This window comes from Schistocerca gregaria, chromosome 3, assembly GCF_023897955.1.
Source record: "Schistocerca gregaria isolate iqSchGreg1 chromosome 3, iqSchGreg1.2, whole genome shotgun sequence".
Lineage (NCBI taxonomy): Eukaryota > Metazoa > Arthropoda > Insecta > Orthoptera > Acrididae > Schistocerca > Schistocerca gregaria.
The window spans coordinates 653,343,625-653,363,906 of NC_064922.1; the positions used below are offsets into that span (position 1 = coordinate 653,343,625).

Below are 20,282 nucleotides of genomic sequence, written 5' to 3' on the forward strand. Positions count from 1 at the left end.
TCTGGCAAGATCTTTCGCTAAGGTTAGATGGTGGAAGTTATTGTACGCTTCTCTCACTGATCTTTTGACAGATGGATAAATTTCTACAAACTTCTGGCTATTGATATTTTGATATTTCAGCAATATTTTTTTCCTGACTGACAGTGCAACAATCTCTGTTTTCTCATCATTTTCTGAAATTTTGTCATTAAAGCTCTTGGCGCATACTTGTTCAAAGCGCGATTTAAATATCTTTAAACTTTGCCTGTAATTCCTCAAAGTCTATCATACTGGAACTATAAATTATGTCCATTATTGGACAAGGAGGATACTAACAACTATCTGTCTATTCTTCCCAGCATAAATACTCTCCTAGTTTAATTGATGGATTTACTTCTAGTAACCTCCTTCGCTAAGGTGACACCATGATCACTAATTTCTGTCTCTATACTGACACTGTCGATAAGATTCCATTGCATCTAGGTTATTGAACCAGCTGCTCGAGACTGTTTTTAAAAAACCTTAGTATTATCAGTGACCTGTCACGTCCACCATTTATAACCTCCTCCAACCAACTCCTTTTTTCTCCCTGGAGAAGTAAGCTGCTAGTGGTATATTATACACTGATCAGCCAGAACATTATGATCACTGATCTACTATTGATATAAACCCGTCCATGTGATAGCAGTGCCACCTGACGAGGCATGACTGCTAGTCAGACACATGCACAGGGTATGTAGTGTCAGTGAGCTTGCTGCCCGTGTGCAGAATGGAGGCAATTAATTTTTATTTACATGTCAAGTTCCATAGGACCAGCTCCCTTGTGCAGAATGGAGGTGTGCAATTTATTTTTATTCAATGTCAAGTTCCGTAGGACCAAATTGCAAAGCAAATCTCAAAGGTCATGGAATGTGTCAGTACATGAAATTACAACATAAAGTAATAACAGATAAAAATAAAATGTTTATGAACCCAAAGAAAAGTCAATCCATAAGTTTAAGTAAAACACAATCAACAATACAACAAGAATCAGCTTATTTTTTTTTTTTTTTTTTTTTTTTTTCAAGAAACTCCTCAACAGAATAGAAGGAGTGCCCCTTGAGGAAACTCTTCAGTTTCGATTTGAAAGTGTGTGGATTTCTGCTAAGATTTTTGAATTCTAGTGGTAGCTTATTGAAAATGGATGCAGCAGTATACAGCACACCTTTCATCACAAAAGTTAAGGAAGTCCAGTCCAAATGCAGGTTTGATTTCTGCCAAGTATTAACTGAGTGAAAGCTGCTTATTCTTGGGAATAAACTAACATCGTTACCAAGAAATGACAGTAAGGAATACATACATTGAGAGGCCAATGTCAAAATACCCAGACTGGTAAACAGGGGTCGACAAGAGGTTCGTGAACTTACACCATTTATTGCCCAAACCATCAGTTTCGGAGCCAAAAGTAGCCTTTTAGAATGGGAAGAGTTACCCAAAGATATAATACCATAGGACATAAGCGAATGAAAATAAGCAAAGTAGACTACTTTTCGTGTCACTCACTTCAGAAAACATTCGAGTTGTAAAATGGCAGCATTAAGTCTCTGAACAGGATCCTCAATGTGGGCGTTCCATGACAGTTTACTGTCTATCTGAACACCTAGAAATTTGAACTGTTCAGTTTCACTAATCATATGGCCATTCTGTGAAATTAAAAATTTCATGTTTTGTTGAATTGTGTGTTATAAATTGTAAAAACCGAGTCTTACTGTGCTTTAGCAATACTTTATTTTCTACAAGCCATGAACTGTGGTATTTGAAACTGAGCCATTGTTGCACACAACATCCTTTATAACCAAGGTAGTGTCATCAGCAAACAGAAATATTTTATAGTTACCCGTAATACTAGAGTACTTTATATAAATAAGGAACATGAGTGGCCCCAACAGTGATCCCTGAGGCACGCCTCATTTGATCGTATCCCACTCTGATCCCACATTGAAGCCATTCTCAACATTGTAAAAAAGGACCTTTTGCTGTCTGTTGTTAAAGTAAGAGGTTAACCAATTGTTAGCTACTTCTTGTACTCCATAATGGTTCAACTCCTGGAGCAATATTTTGTGATCAACACAATCAAGCACCTTAGTTAAATCAAAAAATATGCCTAGCGTTTGAAACCTTTCTTTAACCCAACCAGTTCCTAACAGAGAAAAGAGAATATAGCATTTTCAGTTGTTAAACGACTTCTTAAGCTGAACTCTACATTTGAGAGTAAATCATGTGATACAAAGTGATCAGTTATCCTTACATACTCAGCCTTTTCAATAGCCTTAACAAACTCTGATGGCATAGAAATATGTCTAATATAGTCTACATGATCCCTTTCTCCCTCTTTATAAAGCGACTTTACTACTGAGCACTTTAATCACTCAGGAAACTGACCATTCCTACAGGAAAAAGTAAAAATATGGCTAAATACAAGGCTAACATGTACAGCACAGTACTTTAATATTCGGCTAGGTGCTTCATCATATCCATAAACGGCTAGGTGCTTCATCATATCCATAAAGAGTCCTTAGTTTTCAGTGATTTAATTATTGACTCAATCTCCCCCTTGTCTGTATCACACAGGAGTATTTCAGACATCAATCTCAGAAATACAATTGCCAAGAGAGTTACATTATCCCCTATTGAAGCTAAATTTTTATTTAATTCACCAGCAATGCTCAGAAAATAATTGTTAAATACTGTACATAATCTGATTTACCAGAAACAGAAATATTTTTACTATGAACTGACTTTACATTGTCGACCTTGTGCTGCTGACCAGACACTTCCTTCACAACTAACCATAGGTTTTAATTTTATCCTGTGGATTAGCTATTCTATTTGCATACCACCTACTCTTTGCCTTCCTAATAACCTTTTTAAACACCTTACAGTGCTGTTTGTAATGGGCTACTGTAACTTGATTGTGACTACTTCTAGCGTTTTGATATAATTCCCGCTTTTTTCTACATGATATCCTTATCCCACTAGTCAGCCAGCCAGGTTGACTTTTACTGCTAGTGCCCCATTTACAACGTTCTAATGGAAAGAACTCTCAAAGAGCATGAGAAATCTATCAAGGAAAGCATTATATTTGTCATCTATGTTATCAGCACTATAAACATCCTGCCACTCTTGTTCCTTGATGAGGTTTAAAAAACTCTCAATTGCTGTTGGATTAACTTTCCGACATAGTTTGTAATTATATGTGACTTTTGTTTGAGTACAAAAGCCCTTTAGTGTTAAGGAGAGTAGGACATCAAACAAGCCGACTTCGAGAATGAGAGGCACCACAGCACATTGTAATTTGCACTGTGAATACTTTTACAAATAAATTCATAAAACTTCGTCAGCATGACCAGGAAGGATTCAGGATTCAGGATCAACACTCATAGCAGTGGAAGTTCAAAAACACGAAAAATAATATTTTTTAAATGTGAAATTTCATGATTTTTTTCACTTACTGTTGGCTGCATTTGTTGCTATAGGTTCACTTTTCTTCATAGGTAAGAGATTCTTCGATGAATTTTGCACAGCTTACAAACCATACTTACACGTGTAGGAAACTCTAGAATTTATTTACTCTATAGAAAAATGAATGGGATGTTGCATTTTAAACTTCGTGTTTAGAGAAAACTCTTATTTTATAGTTCATTATCTCAATTTTTACCACAGTTTTTAACCGATTTGGGATATTCTAGAGTTCCATACACCTGTAAGTAGGGTTTGTATGCTGTGTAAAATTCATCGAAGAATCTCTCTTACTTATGAAGAAAAGTGTACCTACAGTAACAAAGGCAGCTAATACCAAGTGCAAAAAGATAAAATTTCACATGTAAAAAAATTGTTTTGTTATGTTTTTGAACTTCCTCTGCTATTAGTGTGAATCCTGAATCCTTCCTGGCCACGCTAACAAAGTTTTATGAATTTATTCGTAAAAGTATAGACAGTGTAAATTAAAATGTCCTGTGGTGCCTCTCCTGCTCCAAGTCGGCCTGTTTCACGTCCTACCCCTCTCAAAATTAGTGCACCATGGTCTGAAAGGCTATTCACCCTTTTACTAACAGAATGCCCATCTAGTAAAGAAGAATGAATAAAAATATTGTCTATTGGTGTGTTACTGTTCCCCTGCAACCTAGTTGGAAAAAACACTATCTGCATCAGATCATATGAATTTAGGAAATCTACCAATATCCTTTTCCTTGCACAATCATATACAAAATTAATACTGAAGTCACCACATATAACCAATTTCTGGTACTTCCTAATAAATGAATCAAGAACCCACTCTAGCTTGAGTTGCAGACCACATACACCCCTTCATGACGATCACGTTTCCATGTTTCCCAGTGGCAGTAGCATTTTTCAACAAGATAATGTGCCATCTCACAAGGCCAGGAGTATGATGGAGTGGTTCAAGAAGTGGTGAGGTGCAATTGATGTGCTGCCCCCCCCCCCCCCCATCCCCAACTTGCCAGATCTGAACCCGATCAAACACAATTGCGACTTGTCTGAATGTGGCTTCAGAGCTTGTGGCTCCCCTCCCCCAGTTTGCAGGAATTAGGTGACTTGGGTGTGCAGATGTGGCGCCGCCTCCCTTCAGCCTACCAAGACCTCACCTCTTCCAAGCCACGATGCGTTGCCGCTGTTATCTGTGCGAAAGGTGGAAATACTGGTTATTAGGTAGGTGGTCATAATGTTCTGGTTGATCAGAGAATTTTAAGTGTTTCTATCAGCGCTACTGGGATTAGCACAGTATGGAACCCAATGAACCTATGAACATTAATATGTTCCAAACACATCTCATAAAGTGGTTCATATCAGAGAACTATTTCATTCCCATACTAACTGTGCCCAATAATACGACATCCTTAACATAAAGGGAGAAAAGCTAATAACAATATGACTCCCATATGCATCACATGGCAATATCAAAACAAATCTCCTGCAGGAGTGTCCAATTCTCTCCCCTTGCTTTCACAATGTTACAGAAATTACGTTATACAAACCAGAGTATTCCTGAGCAACAGCTTTCAGTTTTTTGTTACTTTGAACATTTTTTCGGCGTTCTTCTTCTTCTTGCCGCAATCTTTCTGCATTGCTTTGAGCCTCCAATGTATCAAAATCAACCTGAAATACACAAATACATACTTATTTCCAGAAAATATATCATTTTAATAGTGTATGATCCTGGCAAGATCTATTCCAGTCTTCTAAATTAAAGACACCTTCATTCTACTACAGCAAACCATAAATTTGTTGTCACCCAAACATAAAAACACGAATGTATCCTCCAGATAACAAATTTATAACAAAAGAACCATGCAGTATCATGAGGGTGGGTTCGCTATACTTTTAGCTATTAAATGGAACACTAATTTACCTTCTTACAATTTTTTAAGAAACTGAATCCAAGCTCCAACTTCTTGTACCCACTCCCAAATTCCTTGTTCCACTGTTGAATTGTTCTCAATGCAAAAAGCTTTAAATCTTTGGCTACAGTTTTTGGCATTGGCAAAGGCTTGTCAGGATTTGTTTCTGCAGCAAGCTCCAAGACACGCTGCATTTCTGACACAAGCAGTTCCCGAAAGCAGTGAGACCTCCTTAAAGAAGGGGATAAAAATATGATGACAATTTTCACTTTAAAATATCACATAACAATAAATATAACTACTGAGTCATCGACTTTAGACAGATTCTGCAACAGTGAGGTATGCTTCTCAATATTATTTGAGAGAGAGGAAAATATACATGGACAGACATACATGCAGACATAGGGCACAATAAACAGAGTTGCTTACCTGAAAAGTACATCACAAATTTGGAATGCACTAAACCGAACCTCTGAATGCTGCTTCTCAAGCTGGCACAACAGTAAATGATATGTATGTTTCACATAGCCATTTGACAACCTGAATAACAGAAAAAGCAAATAAAGAATGTAGTCATTTCAAAGATGACAGTATACCCAAAACAATGACTTGTAGTGGCTGATACAGTGTATCACGAGAGAGGGAGGGGGAGGGGGAGGGGGGAGGGGGGGGGGGAGAGGGAGAGAGAGAGAGAGAGAGAGAGAGAGAGAGAGAGAGAGAGAGAGAGAGAGAGAGAGAGAGAGAGAGAGAGGAGGGGGGGGGTATTTTCATTTACTACCTTTACTCCACCAAAGACACTACAAAAAGTAGAAAGTTCATCATCTACTTTCTTCTCATTTTTATATCCATAAGCTCTGCGTCAGTTAAGTCATTTTTTGCCATGTTCCACACTAGAGAACTAGATTTTTGTTTTCTGTCCTCTTCCCCCCACCCCCTCCTCAGAAGCTCATAAGTCAAAATACACTATGTGATCAAAAGTATCTAGACACCCCCAAAAACATACTTGCCACCTTTTGCCAGGTACTCCATATCAGTGTCCTCAGTAGTCATTAGGCATCATGAGAGTGCAGAATGGGGCGCTCTGTGGAACTCATGAACTTCGAACATGGTCAGGTGATTGGGTGTCACTTGGATCATACGTCTGTACATGAGATTTCCACACTCCTAAAATATCTCTAGGTCCACTGTTTCCGATGTGATAGTGAAGTGGAAATGCAAAGGGACATGTACAGCAAAAACGTGTACAGGCCAACTCGTCCATTGACTAACAGAGACCACTGACAGTTGAAGAGGGCCGTAATGTGTAATAGGCAGACATCTGTCCAGACCATCACACAGGAATTCCAAACTGCATCAGGAGCCATTGCAAGTACTATGACAGTTAGGCAGGAGGTGAGAAAACTTGGATTTTATGGTTCAGCAGCTGCTCATAAGCCACACATCACGCCGGTAAATGCCAAACGATGCCACACTTGCTGTAAGGAGCATAGACATTGGATGACTGAACAGTGGAAAAACATTATGTGGAATGACGAATCGTGGTACACAATGTGGTGATCCGATGGCAGGGTGTGGGTATGGCGAATGCCCAGTGAATGTCATCTACCAGCAAGTGTGGTGCCAACAGTAAAATTCAGAGGCGGTGGTGTTATGGTGTGGTCGTGCTTTTCACGGAGGAGGCTTGCACTCCTTGTTGTTTTGCAAGACACTACCACAGCACAGGCCTACACTGATGTTTTAAGCACCTTCTTGCTTCCCACGGTTGAAGAGCAATTTGGGGATGGCGACTGCATCATTCAACACAATCGAACACCTGTTAATAATGCACGGCCTGTGGTGGAGTGGTTACATGACAATAACATCCCTGTAATGGACTTGCCTGCACACAGTCCTGACCTGAATCCTATAAAACACCTTTGGGATGTTTTGGAATGCCGAATTCGTGCCAGGCCTCATGGACCGACATCACCACCTCTACTAGGCTGCCATTCTCCAAGAAACCTTCCAGCCCCTGATTGAATGTATGCCTGCGAGAGTGGAAGCTGTAATTGAGGCTATGGGTGGGCCAACACCATACTGAATTCCAGCGTTACCGATGGAAGGTGCCACGAACTTTTAAGTCATTTTTCAGCCAGGTGTCTGGGTTCTTTTGATCACATAGTGTACACTACCACATTACCTGATCAAACAAATGTGGACACTTATTTGGTGAGCTGTTGGGTATTAATATAGGATGTGTCTACCTTAAGCCTTTATGATGGCTTGAAATCTGGTGGGGGCACTTCAAATGAGGTGTCAGAATATCTGGAGGAATGGCAGCCCATTCTTACTCCAAAGCTGATCCAGAGAAGGTAGTGATATTGGACCCTGGCACAATGTTTCTATGTGCAGCAAAACACAAAGATCATCTGATGGGACATAATAGCCAAAAAGCCTAGGTAGTCGGACTGCGAACATAGCATCAGCATCAGCAGCTTCATTCCCCAATACCCCGAGGTGAGCAGGGACCTACATGAACATCACACTAGCTCCATCACTAGCAAGTGAATGGAGGCATTCTTGGATTCATTATACTATGGGGTGCAACATATATATCAGACAGTGGCTCTGGAGGGCAAAAAGTGTATCAGAATGTAAGACACAACTGAGGAGCCTGTGTGTCAGATGCACTGGGTGGCCTGATAGGGGGCAAAAGCTCTGCAATAGAAATCAAGCACTGTTCTAGAAGCCAGTAATTAAATTGTTTGTTGCCAATGACAAAGGCGCATCCAATACCACGGCTGATGTTAGAGCCATCGGTGTAAACAAAGGTGCTGTCTCCTAGCTGCGTGCAAAGTTCAAGAAACTTACAGGTAAGTTGAACCTAGAACAGCGTCCTTGGGAAGTGAACCAAGTCCAAGATGAACGCAGACCTCTACATGAAGCCAAGGCAGTGAATGGCTTTCACACATTGGTTGAGCTTCTGATGCAGTATACAAAAGCAAACTCCGGGAGGCAACAAGGGAGTTACACTTACGCTGTATTGGCGGTTAACGGACTCATCAAAAAAAGGATACTGCGTATCTGCAGAGGAGAACATCCGCCGATACAACGGTGGTAGTTTAGCAGCATCTGCATAGAGACTCATAACTGACCTAGTGTAAAAAGCTCCAATGGCCAAGTGTGTGCCACATTGGTGAATTGTGTTGAGATGGCATAAAGCAAACAGTCGTGCAGATTAGTTAACAAGACACCAAACAGTCCATTTTTGATTAGGCGAGGTACTAGTATAAGATGAGGAAGATTTTCCGATCTTTTCCCCATCCTGTACCATTTAAAACTGGGTAGAGCGTGCTGCCAGATAAGATATGTGGGAGGACCACCAGAGTTTCCTATCGTGTGTGAGACCCACGAATTTCATGGTTTCAACAAATGGAAGAGCAACAGCACCAAGATGCAAGGGCGGTGGAAGAAACTCCTTATACCGCCAGCAGGAATTCAGACCAAGTTTTTCTGGTGAAAAGTGGAAGCCATTGTTGATGCTCCATGAGTACAGATGGTGAAGACATTGCTAAAGTCATTGCTCAAGTAAACAGGTTCACTGAGAACTGCAGTAGATATCAACAAAAAGAACACCTGAGATGCCTGGCAGCAGACAGTCCACGATAGGGTTAATTGCTAAGGCAAATAGGGCTATGCTCAGCATAGAGCCCTGAGGCACCTCATTCTCCCGAATAAAAGTGTTCGACAAAGTGGAACCCACGTGTATCTTGAAAACCAGGTCTTTTTAAAACTCCTGAATAAAATGGGGGAGGCAACCTCGGAAGCCTCATGTGAGCATTGTATCAAGGATGTCCGTCCTCAAGCACGTATCGTAAGCCTTTTCCAAATCGAAAAATACAGCTACAATCTGGCATTTCCACAGAAAATTGTTCATAATATGGATTGACAGGGTGATGAGATGATCAACCACAGAGCAGTGCTTCCAAAATCCACATTGTGCATTTGTTAGCAAATTCCAAGACTCAAGCCACCACACCAGCCAATCATTGATCATGCGTTCCATCACCTTGTAGACACTGCTGGCAAGGGAAATTGATTGGTAGCTGAATGGAAGATGTTTGTCCTTACCAGGCTTGGGTATGGGCAATACAGGGGCTTCACACTAATGTCAGGGAAATGCCGTCTGTCCAGATGCAATTATACATACGAAAGAGAAAGTGCTTGGTGTCAAGAGAGAGATGCCGCAACATCTACATGTCTATTATCTGGTCCTGGAGAGGATTATCGTGACGAGGTCAGAAGCATTTCGTGCTCTCTCAAAGTAAAAACAGTACTGTAGCATTCTCGATTCTGAGAGGGAAAAGTTATCTCCTGTGCCTCCTTCACTTGTTTCTGAAGTAGGAAGGCCGGATGGTAATGGGAGAGGTTCGAGATCTCTGCACGGTGTTGGAAATATCAATAGGGCCCACAATGGCATCATTCGCTACACTCACACCATTAATTGGGAGCAGACCTTGTTTCCAGAAATCTGATGTAGGTTAACCCTAACAATAGAAGAGGTAGTAAAACTGTTAAAAGAAGCTCTAACTAGCTTTTTTGCTATCTCCGATAATGCGATGGCACTTTACACGTAACTGTTTATAATGAACACAGTTCTCCTTTGTGGGATGGCATTGAAAGAGACAGAGAGCACATCTCTGCACAAGAACCACAGCACGGAATTCCTCAGTCCACCAGCAGACTGAGACATGTTACAGCAGGGTAGAGGTTCGAGGAATATTCTGCAACAGTAAGGCCTCCAATCAGCTTTATAAAGCCAGTTGGTCTTCTCTCTCTCTCTCTCTCTCTCTCTCTCTCTCTCTCTCTCACACACACACACACACACACACACACACACACACACACACACACACACACACACAGGACATGAGTTAGTAGGCAAACTATGTACAGGAAATGGTCGCAAGAGCATATGTCAGAGAGGACGAACCACTCTAGATGGTGGGCAAACTGCACATTAAAGAATGAGAGATCCAGGTGCAAGAACATTACGTGTAGAATCTAAAAGAATGTGGGTTCACCAGTGTTGACAGAAATGAGAGCAAGCTAGTAGAGAATATCTGCCAGGAGAGAGCATCTCGGGCAGCTCCTCAGAGAGCCCCAAATAGGAAAGTGTGCACTGAAGTTCCAAGTAGCAATTAGGGTTGAGGGAGCTGAGCGGTAGGCTGCAGTATGTCTGCCCTGGTGAGATGAGATGACATGCTGCCTGTAGATATTACAAAGCAAAAAGGTATAACTGGGGAGGGAAAGATGGACAGCAACAGCTTGTAGATGGGTATTCAATGAAGTGGTTTAACTATGGATGCTGTTCTGAATGAGCATCATAACTGCCTCTGAGCTGGAGTTCCTTCCTTGGAAGGAAGGTTGAAAGGTACTGGAGAGAAATATAAAAGATCAAAGTGGTCTTGAGGGCATAATTTCATTTCTTGGAGGCATAAGACAACTGGGCATTGCGATCCAATTAGCCGCTGTAAGTTTGCCCCATTGATCTGATGCCATGAATGTTTCATTGGAGAAAAGCCACATTATATGACAGGAGATATTCCTCTTATAAGAGGCAATTACTATGATGCCTGATGGCTGCTGAGTGCCAGATTTAGGCTTAATGCTACAACAGGGTACTGAGGTTGGAGGATCCTGTTCCATTTTTTCTTCAAAGGTGCCAGTAACCTCCCTGGGTCAATCAGCTGACTCCACGGTGGAGAATCAGTCGGTGATCAACACTGATGAAATGGAGGGCAGCTGGACTGCGGTGTCACTGTTGTAGAGGATCTCCGAGTTGGAGAAGGGGAAGAACGTTTGTCTCTGGTCGACTTCTTAGCACCTTTGCATTTGTCAGGTGTAGACCCAGAAGTTTGCTGACTAGAGGTGTGTAAGAGGTCATCCCTGGAGTATTCCTTTTTAAATTTCCATTGTCAGTGTGGGTGAATGGTTTTTGGTGTTATTAGCAACTGTAGTGGGCGGATATGTGGATGTCACCGCAGCACTGAACTGGAGATCGCAGGTCTCCTTGGCCGTATCTTTTATAGGTCGTGACATAGCAACAACGGTACTGTAACTGCCAGATAGTGCTATGTATTGCCAGTGCAGCAGATGCTGTGAGGAGGAGGTGGGCAATCTCCCTCGTGCACATCCCTGTCACAATTACACATCTGGCGGTGTTTTTACAGGACACGCAAGTATGGTTATAGCACTGACATTGGTAGCAATGCATTCGGTTTGATATGAAGGGTCTGACATTGATAGCTTCATAGCCTGCCTCTGTTATCGACAGTAGCTTCAGTCGATCAAACATTAAGAAAAGGGTGTGGGTAGGAAGTAAATTTGCATCAACTCTCTTCAAAACCCCAACAGACTGTGGTTGTGCCCTGATAAGGGAGATAATGTTGCTTGTCTTCCTCAGTCATACTATCAAGCAGACGAGTGTAAATGACACCATGTGAAGAAGTCAGTGTTTGATGAGCATCTACAAGAACAGGGCATCCATGGAGGAGTGTTGCTTAAAGCAGTTTTTGGGCTTGAAAGGCACTGTCTGTATCAAAAAGCAAAGGTCCATTGTGTAAGCAAATGCTGGATTTCAGTCAGCCTCCAATTGTACCCATACCTTCCAGGATGACGAACAGGTTCACAGTAGGAAAGTTCTGGTCTCCTCCTGTATGTGATACTATGAGGTAGTGGGGTGCAACTGGAAGACTAATCATTTCTTTGAGCTCATTCCATTTCTGTTTATTAAACAGAGGTTGCCTTAGTGGAGCTATTGAACTCGCTGTGGGCGAATCCCTCATGACTGCCAGCATCTGCGATGATGGCATGATCCTTCCTTCTGGGCGCCCCCCCCCCCCCCCCCCCCCGTCCCCCGCCCCACACAGATGGTAGTACACCCGCTGTAGGTGATTGTTCACAACTCAGGTCATACCTACCAAACTCCACACACAGGGAACAATCAGTAGTTGGGAAGATACCAGTTCAGACAATCACCCCTCCATACGACTGGCGTTCACCACGCAAGCCCAATCTGTCGACCTACGTGCTAGGAGTTATGCTTTACTCAGTCGCTCTTTATCTATCGAACGCATGAGATGGCCTTCAAGCACCCACAGGCTGGAAGAAAGGCAAAAAGGGGAGCCTTAAATGCCAAAGCAGAGGAAGGACAGGAGAAATCAGAACAAGAAATGAGGGAAAGAAAACAAAATCAAACCAAGTCTTCTGACTGTGTCACACATTTCGATTTCCCAACTGTACACAACACACGGTTCCCAAGGGAGGGGAAAAAGAATAGTAGGAGGATAGACATACAGGGCAGAAAAGAAAGGAGTACTGCAAGGGCAGAGGCCCCCTGTATGGCAAGCATTTATTCACAAAAGAGTTGCAAGTCCCCTGGGGGGAGAGGGGGGAGGAGTGGGGAGCGTGTGTTGTCACTTGTACAAAGTTCACCTCTGAAGTTAATAAGTGAGCCATGTGATGATTTGACCGACAATTATAATATAGAAAATGGTATACTATTCCATAAAAAAAAGTACCAGATGACAACATGTATTTGTGTAGTATCATAGTCATTAGACAATCTGATATGGTGCACCAACAACACATGAGGGCACTTTAGAATTTAAAAGTGCACCAGGAAAATTTCCAATTACTATTATTACTCTAACCTCAAAAGGAGGGTATGTAATTTGGTAAGGATGTGTGTTACATGTCATAAAGCCAAACATACTAATGTATCCACGAAAACTGAACTCCAGCCATTAATTCCAATAAAATAAAACCATTAGAATTAACATCATCAACAGACATCTGTGGGCCACTCCCGACCGCTCACTGGGGTGTAAAGTACTTAACAGCAGTCTATGTGGTGTTCTCCAAATACTTAAAATTATTTACAAGTAAAACCACCACTTCCACACTGATTATCAGGAGAATAATGACTGTATAGCAAATATTGGAAAACCAAAGGCTTGCTGTCTGATAACACATCATATTTTGTCACCACAAAATGGAAGCAATTTGTACAAGCACAAGAGATAACTCAGGTATTGATCCCTCAATTCCATCCATAAAGTAGCCCAGTTGAAAGGGTGTTCAAGTAGCTTAATAGACTCATCAGAATGTATACCCACAGGCAACATACAAAATGGGCCAATTATGTTCAGCCGTTTGAAGAAGCGTTTAATAGTTTACTACACACTTCAAGTGGTTGTACCCCACGAGAGAGGCAGCCGGGCCAACCCAATTCCAAAGTTACCTCAACTGGAACCAGATGTAAGTACAAAAATAAATAATACATTAGTCCACCTCACCAAGGAGGCTGACACTGGAAAAGCCAAATATGATTTTTAAAAAATGGACTTAAGTTCAAACCTATGCCATAGGTGAATGAACCAGTCTTGTTGAGGACTCACCCAAAATTGTTGAGCATATACGGCCAAAATAAGAAATGGCAATTGCTTCATGCTGGGCCTTACCAGGTAACAAGGATAACAGGGGGAGGGTGGGGGGGGGGGGGGGCAGCTACAGACTAGCTTATCCCATAACAATGAACATCAAAGGGTTATATCCTCCTAAGGATTTGAAGAAGTATATTGAATAATGTTGTTTGTCTTTTATACACAGATGTATGGTTTCTTTTAGTTCTCATGTCTCATGATTTTTGGTACTTACTATCCTAGTTATTCCGTAGTAGTACCTAGTAATCATTAATAATTAGTAGTAGTGAGAGTATTAATGTACTCAAGATTAAGTCTCATTTGACCATTTGGAAAATTCTGATAAAGACCTAAGAAACGAGCTGTTGTACATTAAGCTTATTTGACATCTGTAGTAATAATAAAGTAATGTTTGCTATCCTCAAACCTAGTAGTTGTAGCAGAATTAATATTTATCCATTGGACCCAAAATTTGTATAATAATATACCCAAGTACAGACTGTACTGTCCGAATGTGTTTTAGTATAAATGGAAATGCACTGTGGACTGTTGAAGTACAACTTATTATGAGCGAATAGCTCTGTAACTGCATGAAGCATTTTTTTCTAATTTGAATAAAGTTAAGTGAATGTAAGCCCAAAAGCAGGAGTCAGTATTTGTGGCATTTACAAAATATGGAAAAAACACTGGTGCCCTGAGTAATTCAATCAACAAATTGAACATATGCTACAGAGATACAGTCTTTGTGAAATCAGGCCAAAGCTATGCATGAGTAATTCCAAGTCAACAGGAGTGAAGTGAGCAAGCAAACAGGCTAAGAAGCCCAACTTGTAAGACACCGTAATGTTCACAGGTGAAAGAAAAACACAATTCAACTGAAAATGTGAAGATAAATGCGATGCTACGTTAAAATGCACTGTTTGAAATAGTGAATCCAGAGTCCCAGCGTGTGTCAAACAAACCAGATTTGATCAGATTCAGTTTTCGTTCCACAGACCCAAAAAATGAGATGATTCTCATGGGTGTGGAACATGTCAGAAAGTATGACATAAAAACATAACACATTTGAATATAATACTTACTACCCTGATCATTTGTCAGGAGATAGTTGAAAATAAGTTAATACAATGCAGTAAACTGGGACAATTAATATTTATAGAATTAACACTGTCAGAATGAAACATTGTTAAGCACTATTAATAAATTTATCATACGCAAAATACCTAATCTTGACTGTTGTGACCAAGTGTTGTCAAAACTGAAATCTAACAGGTATTTTTACTTAAGCTGACTTAACAGTCTCTGTCAAGATATTCATCTATGCAGTAGAAGGAGTTGCCTACCAAAAAGTCTTTCAAACTCTGTTTAAACCATGCTTTATCGGAAAGCAAGTTTTTAATAGTAGCCTTCAATTTATTAAAAATGTGTGTTCCTGAATATTGGACACCTTTTTGGACCAAGGTAAGTGATTTGGGTCTTTATGTAGATTCTTCTTATTCCTAGTATTACTACTGTGTACTGTGCTATTGGTTGGAAATAGAGATGTATTACTTGCAACAAATTTAATAAGGAATAAATATACTGAGAAGCAGTGGTTAGAATACAACGTTCCTTGAACAGGTTTCTACAAGACGTTCTTGAATTTACACCACAAATGATTCTTATCACACACTTTAGCACCCTAAAAAGTTTTGCTCGGTTTGATGAGTTGCCCCAGAATATGATCCCATACGACATAATAGAATGAAAGTAACCATAGTATGGAAGTTTCTTTTATATTTATATCTCCTACATCTGACATCGTTCTCACGGCAAATACAGACTTGTTTAGGCACTTAAGCAATTCTGTGGTATGCCCTTCCCAACTGAATTTATTATCGAGTTGTAATCCCAGAAATTTAACACTGTCAACCTCTTCGACCTGCATGTCTTCATACGTTATGCTGGAAGGAAATCTCTTATAGGTTCTGAACAGCATATAGTGGGTCTTCTCAATGTTTAATGACAAAGAATTAGCTTTAAACCACCTATTAATGTCCGTGAAAATTTGACTAGCAACTATTTTTAAATCTGTACTTATTGCAATGTTTGTCTCAACTGTAAACAAAACAAACTTCGCATCTAGCAATGTAACAGATGAGAAGTCATTACTTTTGTTGTTGTGGTCTTCAGTCCAGACATTGGTTTGATGCAGCTCTCCATGCTACTCTATCCTGTGCAACCTTCATCATCTCCCAGTACCTACTGTAAACTACATCCTTCTGAATCCGTTTAGTGTATTCATCTCTTGGTCTCCCTCTATGAGTTTTACCCTTCACACTGCCCTCCAATACTAAATTGGTGATCCCTTGATGCCTCAGAATATGCCCTATCAGCCGATCCCTTCTTCTAGTCAAGTTGTGACACAAATTTCTCTTCTCTCCAATTCTATTCAATACCTCCTCATTAGTTATGTCATCTATCCATCTAATCTTCAGCATTCTTCTGTAGCACCACATTTCGAAAGCTTTTATTCTCTTCTTGTCTAAACTATTTATCGTCCGTGTTTCACTTCCATACATGGCTACACTCCATACAAATACTTTCAAAAACTACTTTTTGACCGCAGTGGTATCACACTGGACTCGCATTTGGGAGGACGACAGTTCAATCCCACGTCCGGCCATCCTGATTTAGGTTTTCCGTGACTTCCCTAAATTGCTCCAGGCAAATGCTGGGATGGTTCCTTTGAAAGAGCACAGACGATTTCCTTTCCCATCCTTCCCTAATCCAATGAGACTGATGACCTCACTGTTTGGTCTCTTCCCCCATAACAACAACACCTCCTGACACCTAAATTTATACTTGATGTTAACTAATTTCCCTTCTTCAGAAACGCTTTCCTTGCCATTGCCAGTCTACAATTTATATCCTCTCTACTTCAACCATCATCAGTTATTTTGCTCCCCAAGTAACAAGACTCCTTTACTGCTTTAAGTGTCTCATTTTCTAATCTAATTGCCTCAGCATCACCCGGTTCAATTCAACTACATTCCATTATCCTCGTTTTGCTTTTGTTCATGTTTATCGTATCTTCCTTTCAAGAAACTGTCCATTCCGTTCAACTGTTCTTCCAGGTCCTTTGCTGTCTCTGACACAATTATCAATGTCGTCGGCGAACCTCAAAGTTTTTATCTCTTTTCCATGGATTTTAATACCTACTCCGAATTTTTCTTTTGTTTCTTTTACTGCTTGCTCAATATACAGATTGAATAACATCGGGGATACGCTACAACCCTGTCTCACTCCCTTCCCAACTACTGCTTCCCTTTCATGCTCCTCAACTCTTATAACTGCCATCTGGTTTCTGTACAATTTGTAAATAGCCTTTCACTCCTTGTATTTTAACCCTGCCACCTTTAGAATTTGAAAGAGAGTATACCAGTCAACATTGTCAAAAGCTTTCTCTAAGTCCACAAATGCTAGAAACGTAGGTTTGTCTTTCCTTAATCTAGCTTCTAAGATAAGTCGTAAAGTCAGTATTGCCTTGCGTGTTCCAGTGTTTCTATGGAATCCAAACTGATCTTCCCCGAGGTCGGCTTCTACCAGTTTTTCCATTTGTCTGTAAAGAATTCGTGTTAGTATTTTGCAGCTTTGATTTATTAAACTGATAGTTTGCTAATTTTCACATCTGTCAACAACTGCTTCCTTTGGGATTGGAATTATTATATTTTTCTTGAAGTCTGAGGGTATTTCGCCTGTCTCATAGACACTAGATGGTAGAGTTTTGTTAGGCCTGGCTCTCCCAAGGCTGTCATAAGTTCTAATGGAATGTTGTCTACCCCCAGGGCCTTGTTGGACTCAGGTCTTTCAGTGCTCTGTCAAACTCTTCAAGCAGTATCATATCTCCTATTTCATCTTCATCTATATTCTCTACCATTTCTATAATACTGGCCTCAAGTACATCACCCTTGTATAGACCCTCTATATACTCCTTCCACCATTCTGCTTCCCCTTCTTTGCTCAGTACTGGGTTTCCATCTGAGATCTTGATATTCTCGTTAATATACGCAAGAAAAGCCAATGGATCCAAAATGGAACCTTGAGAAACACCACATGTAATTAATTCCCAGTCAGATAGGTAAGACTCAAACCATTTCGCAGCATTGCTGGTGATACCATAATACTATAATTTACTTAGGAGAATGCTGTGGTTCACAAAGTCAGAGGCTTTTCACAGGTCACAGAAAATGACGGTAGCCTGTAATTTATTATCTAATGAATTAAGTACATTCTCACTGTACGTGTAATTATCTATTATCTAATGAATTAAGTACATTCTCACTGTACGTGTAATTATCTTTCTCCATATCAGAAGTCCAAATTGTGACTTGGACAATATATTATTTGCAGTCAGATGCTTAAGGAGATGCTTCAACACAACCTTTTCAAATATTTTTGAGAAAGCTGGCAAAAGTGAAATTGGTCGATAGTTTGATGGTATCTCTTTATACCCCTTCTTGTAAAGAGGCTTAACTGCAGCATATTTTAGCCAGTCTGGAAATGTTCCGCTGAAAAGAGATTGATTACACAAATAACTTAAGATAGAACTTAACTCTCATGAGCACTCTCTGATAACTTTGTTGATATGTTGTCATACCCTCTGGAATACTTAGATTTTAAGGATTTTATGATGGATTCTACTTCTTTGGGAGGTGTGTCATTTCCATTTTACCGAAGTTATTTTTAAGGGGTGGTCTCAGATACTCCACTGCACTGTTCACTGAACCTGATAACCCAAGCTGTCAGTAACAGAAATGAAGTAGTTGTTTAAGAGGTTTGCAACACTAAGTGTACTTGTTAACAAAGTTTCATTTATTTTTAGAGCTATCTGTCCCTCTTCTTTTTTGGCCCCATTACTTGCTTCAATATTTTGCAGTGTTCTTTGTAATGCATTACAATTGTAACCTCATGGCTGTTCCTAGACAGTAGATAGAGTCTCATTTTTGTCCCACATGATATCTTTATTCCTTGTGTAATCCACAGTTTATTTTTTGACTTGTGTGAGAATTAGCTTTAGGGGAAAACAATTCCCAAAAGTGGAGGCAACTTTAGTAATGAATGCTTTGTATCTTCCATTTGAGTCAGATGTATTGTAAATAACTATCCAGTCCATGTCTTTGAGCAATTTCCTGAATTTCTCAATTTTTGACTTCAGATTTAATAGTTTTTTTTTTTTTTTTTTATCCTGACAAGTTTCAACATTTAACATAAGATGCTGCATGTCACAATCAGATAGCCCATTTACTATAGGTTTTATGACTTTTTTTCCCTAGATTTGTCTACAAAGATATTATCAATAGCACTCTCAGAGCATTTACATACCCTTATTAAAATTCATGGAGACGAAGTAAAAACTTTGAGGTTCGCCGATGACATTGTAATTCTGTCAGAGACGGCAAACGACTTGGAAGAGCAGTTGAACGGAATGGACAGTGTCTTGAAAGGAGGATATAAGATGTACATCAACAAAAGCAAAACGAGGATAATGGAATGTAGTTAAATTAAATCGGGTGATGCTGAGGGAATTAGATTAGGAAATGAGACACTTCAAGTAGTAAAGGAGTTTTGCTATTTAGGAAGTAAAATAACTGATGATGGTCGAAGTAGAGAGGATATAAAATGTAGATTGGCAATGGCAAGGAAAGCGTTTCTGAAGAAGAGAAATTTGTTAACATCGAATATAGATTTATGTATCAGGAAGTCGTTTCTGAAAGTATTTGTTTGGAGTGTAGCCATGTATGGAAGTGAAACATGGACGATAACTAGTTTGGACAAGAAGAGAATAGAAGCTTTCGAAATGTGGTGCTACAGAAGAATACTGAAGATAAGGTGGTTAGATCACGTAACTAATGAGGAGGTATTGAATAGGATTGAGGAGAAGAGAAGTTTGTGGCACAACTTGACTAGAAGAAGGGATCGGTTGGTAGGACATGTTTTGAGGCATCAAGGGATCACAAATTTAGCATTGGAGGGCAGCGTGGAGGGTAAAAATCGTAGAGGGAGACCGAGAGATGAGTACACTAAGCAGATTCAGAAGGATGTAGGTTGCAGTAGGTACTGGGAGATGAAGAAGCTTGCACAGGATAGAGTAGCATGGAGAGCTGCATCAAACCAGTCTTAGGACTGAAGACAATAACAACAACAACAGTAGCAAAGTTCAAGTACGAACTAAATTGAATAATAGTGTTACTGACTGCAATAATTGTCCACTGACAGAGCTTTTCAATAAATCCACATTAAAATCCCCAGCAACCACTATGTCCTTGTTTTTTGCTATGAGATAGGACAGCAGAGCTCCCAGATTTTTTATGAAGAGGTTAAAATTTCCTGTAGGAGATCTGTATATACTTACTATTATAAAGGACTTATTATTAAATACTACTTCTGTTGCACAAGC

At 40.2% G+C, this 20,282-nt stretch overlaps 1 protein-coding gene across 1 annotated transcript in view; it reads right to left on the reverse strand.

Annotated features, from left to right (window-relative positions):
* LOC126356111 (UV-stimulated scaffold protein A-like) overlaps positions 1-20,282 on the reverse strand; it is a 119,396-nt gene that overhangs the window by 85,259 nt on the left and 13,855 nt on the right. Inside the window, exons 2-4 of the mRNA XM_050006812.1 lie at positions 5,808-5,918; positions 5,390-5,609; positions 5,016-5,136 (exon numbers count right to left, since the gene is read on the reverse strand). Coding sequence (XP_049862769.1) covers positions 5,016-5,136; positions 5,390-5,609; positions 5,808-5,918 — 452 coding nt within the window. The remainder of the gene's footprint in view (positions 1-5,015; positions 5,137-5,389; positions 5,610-5,807; positions 5,919-20,282) is intronic.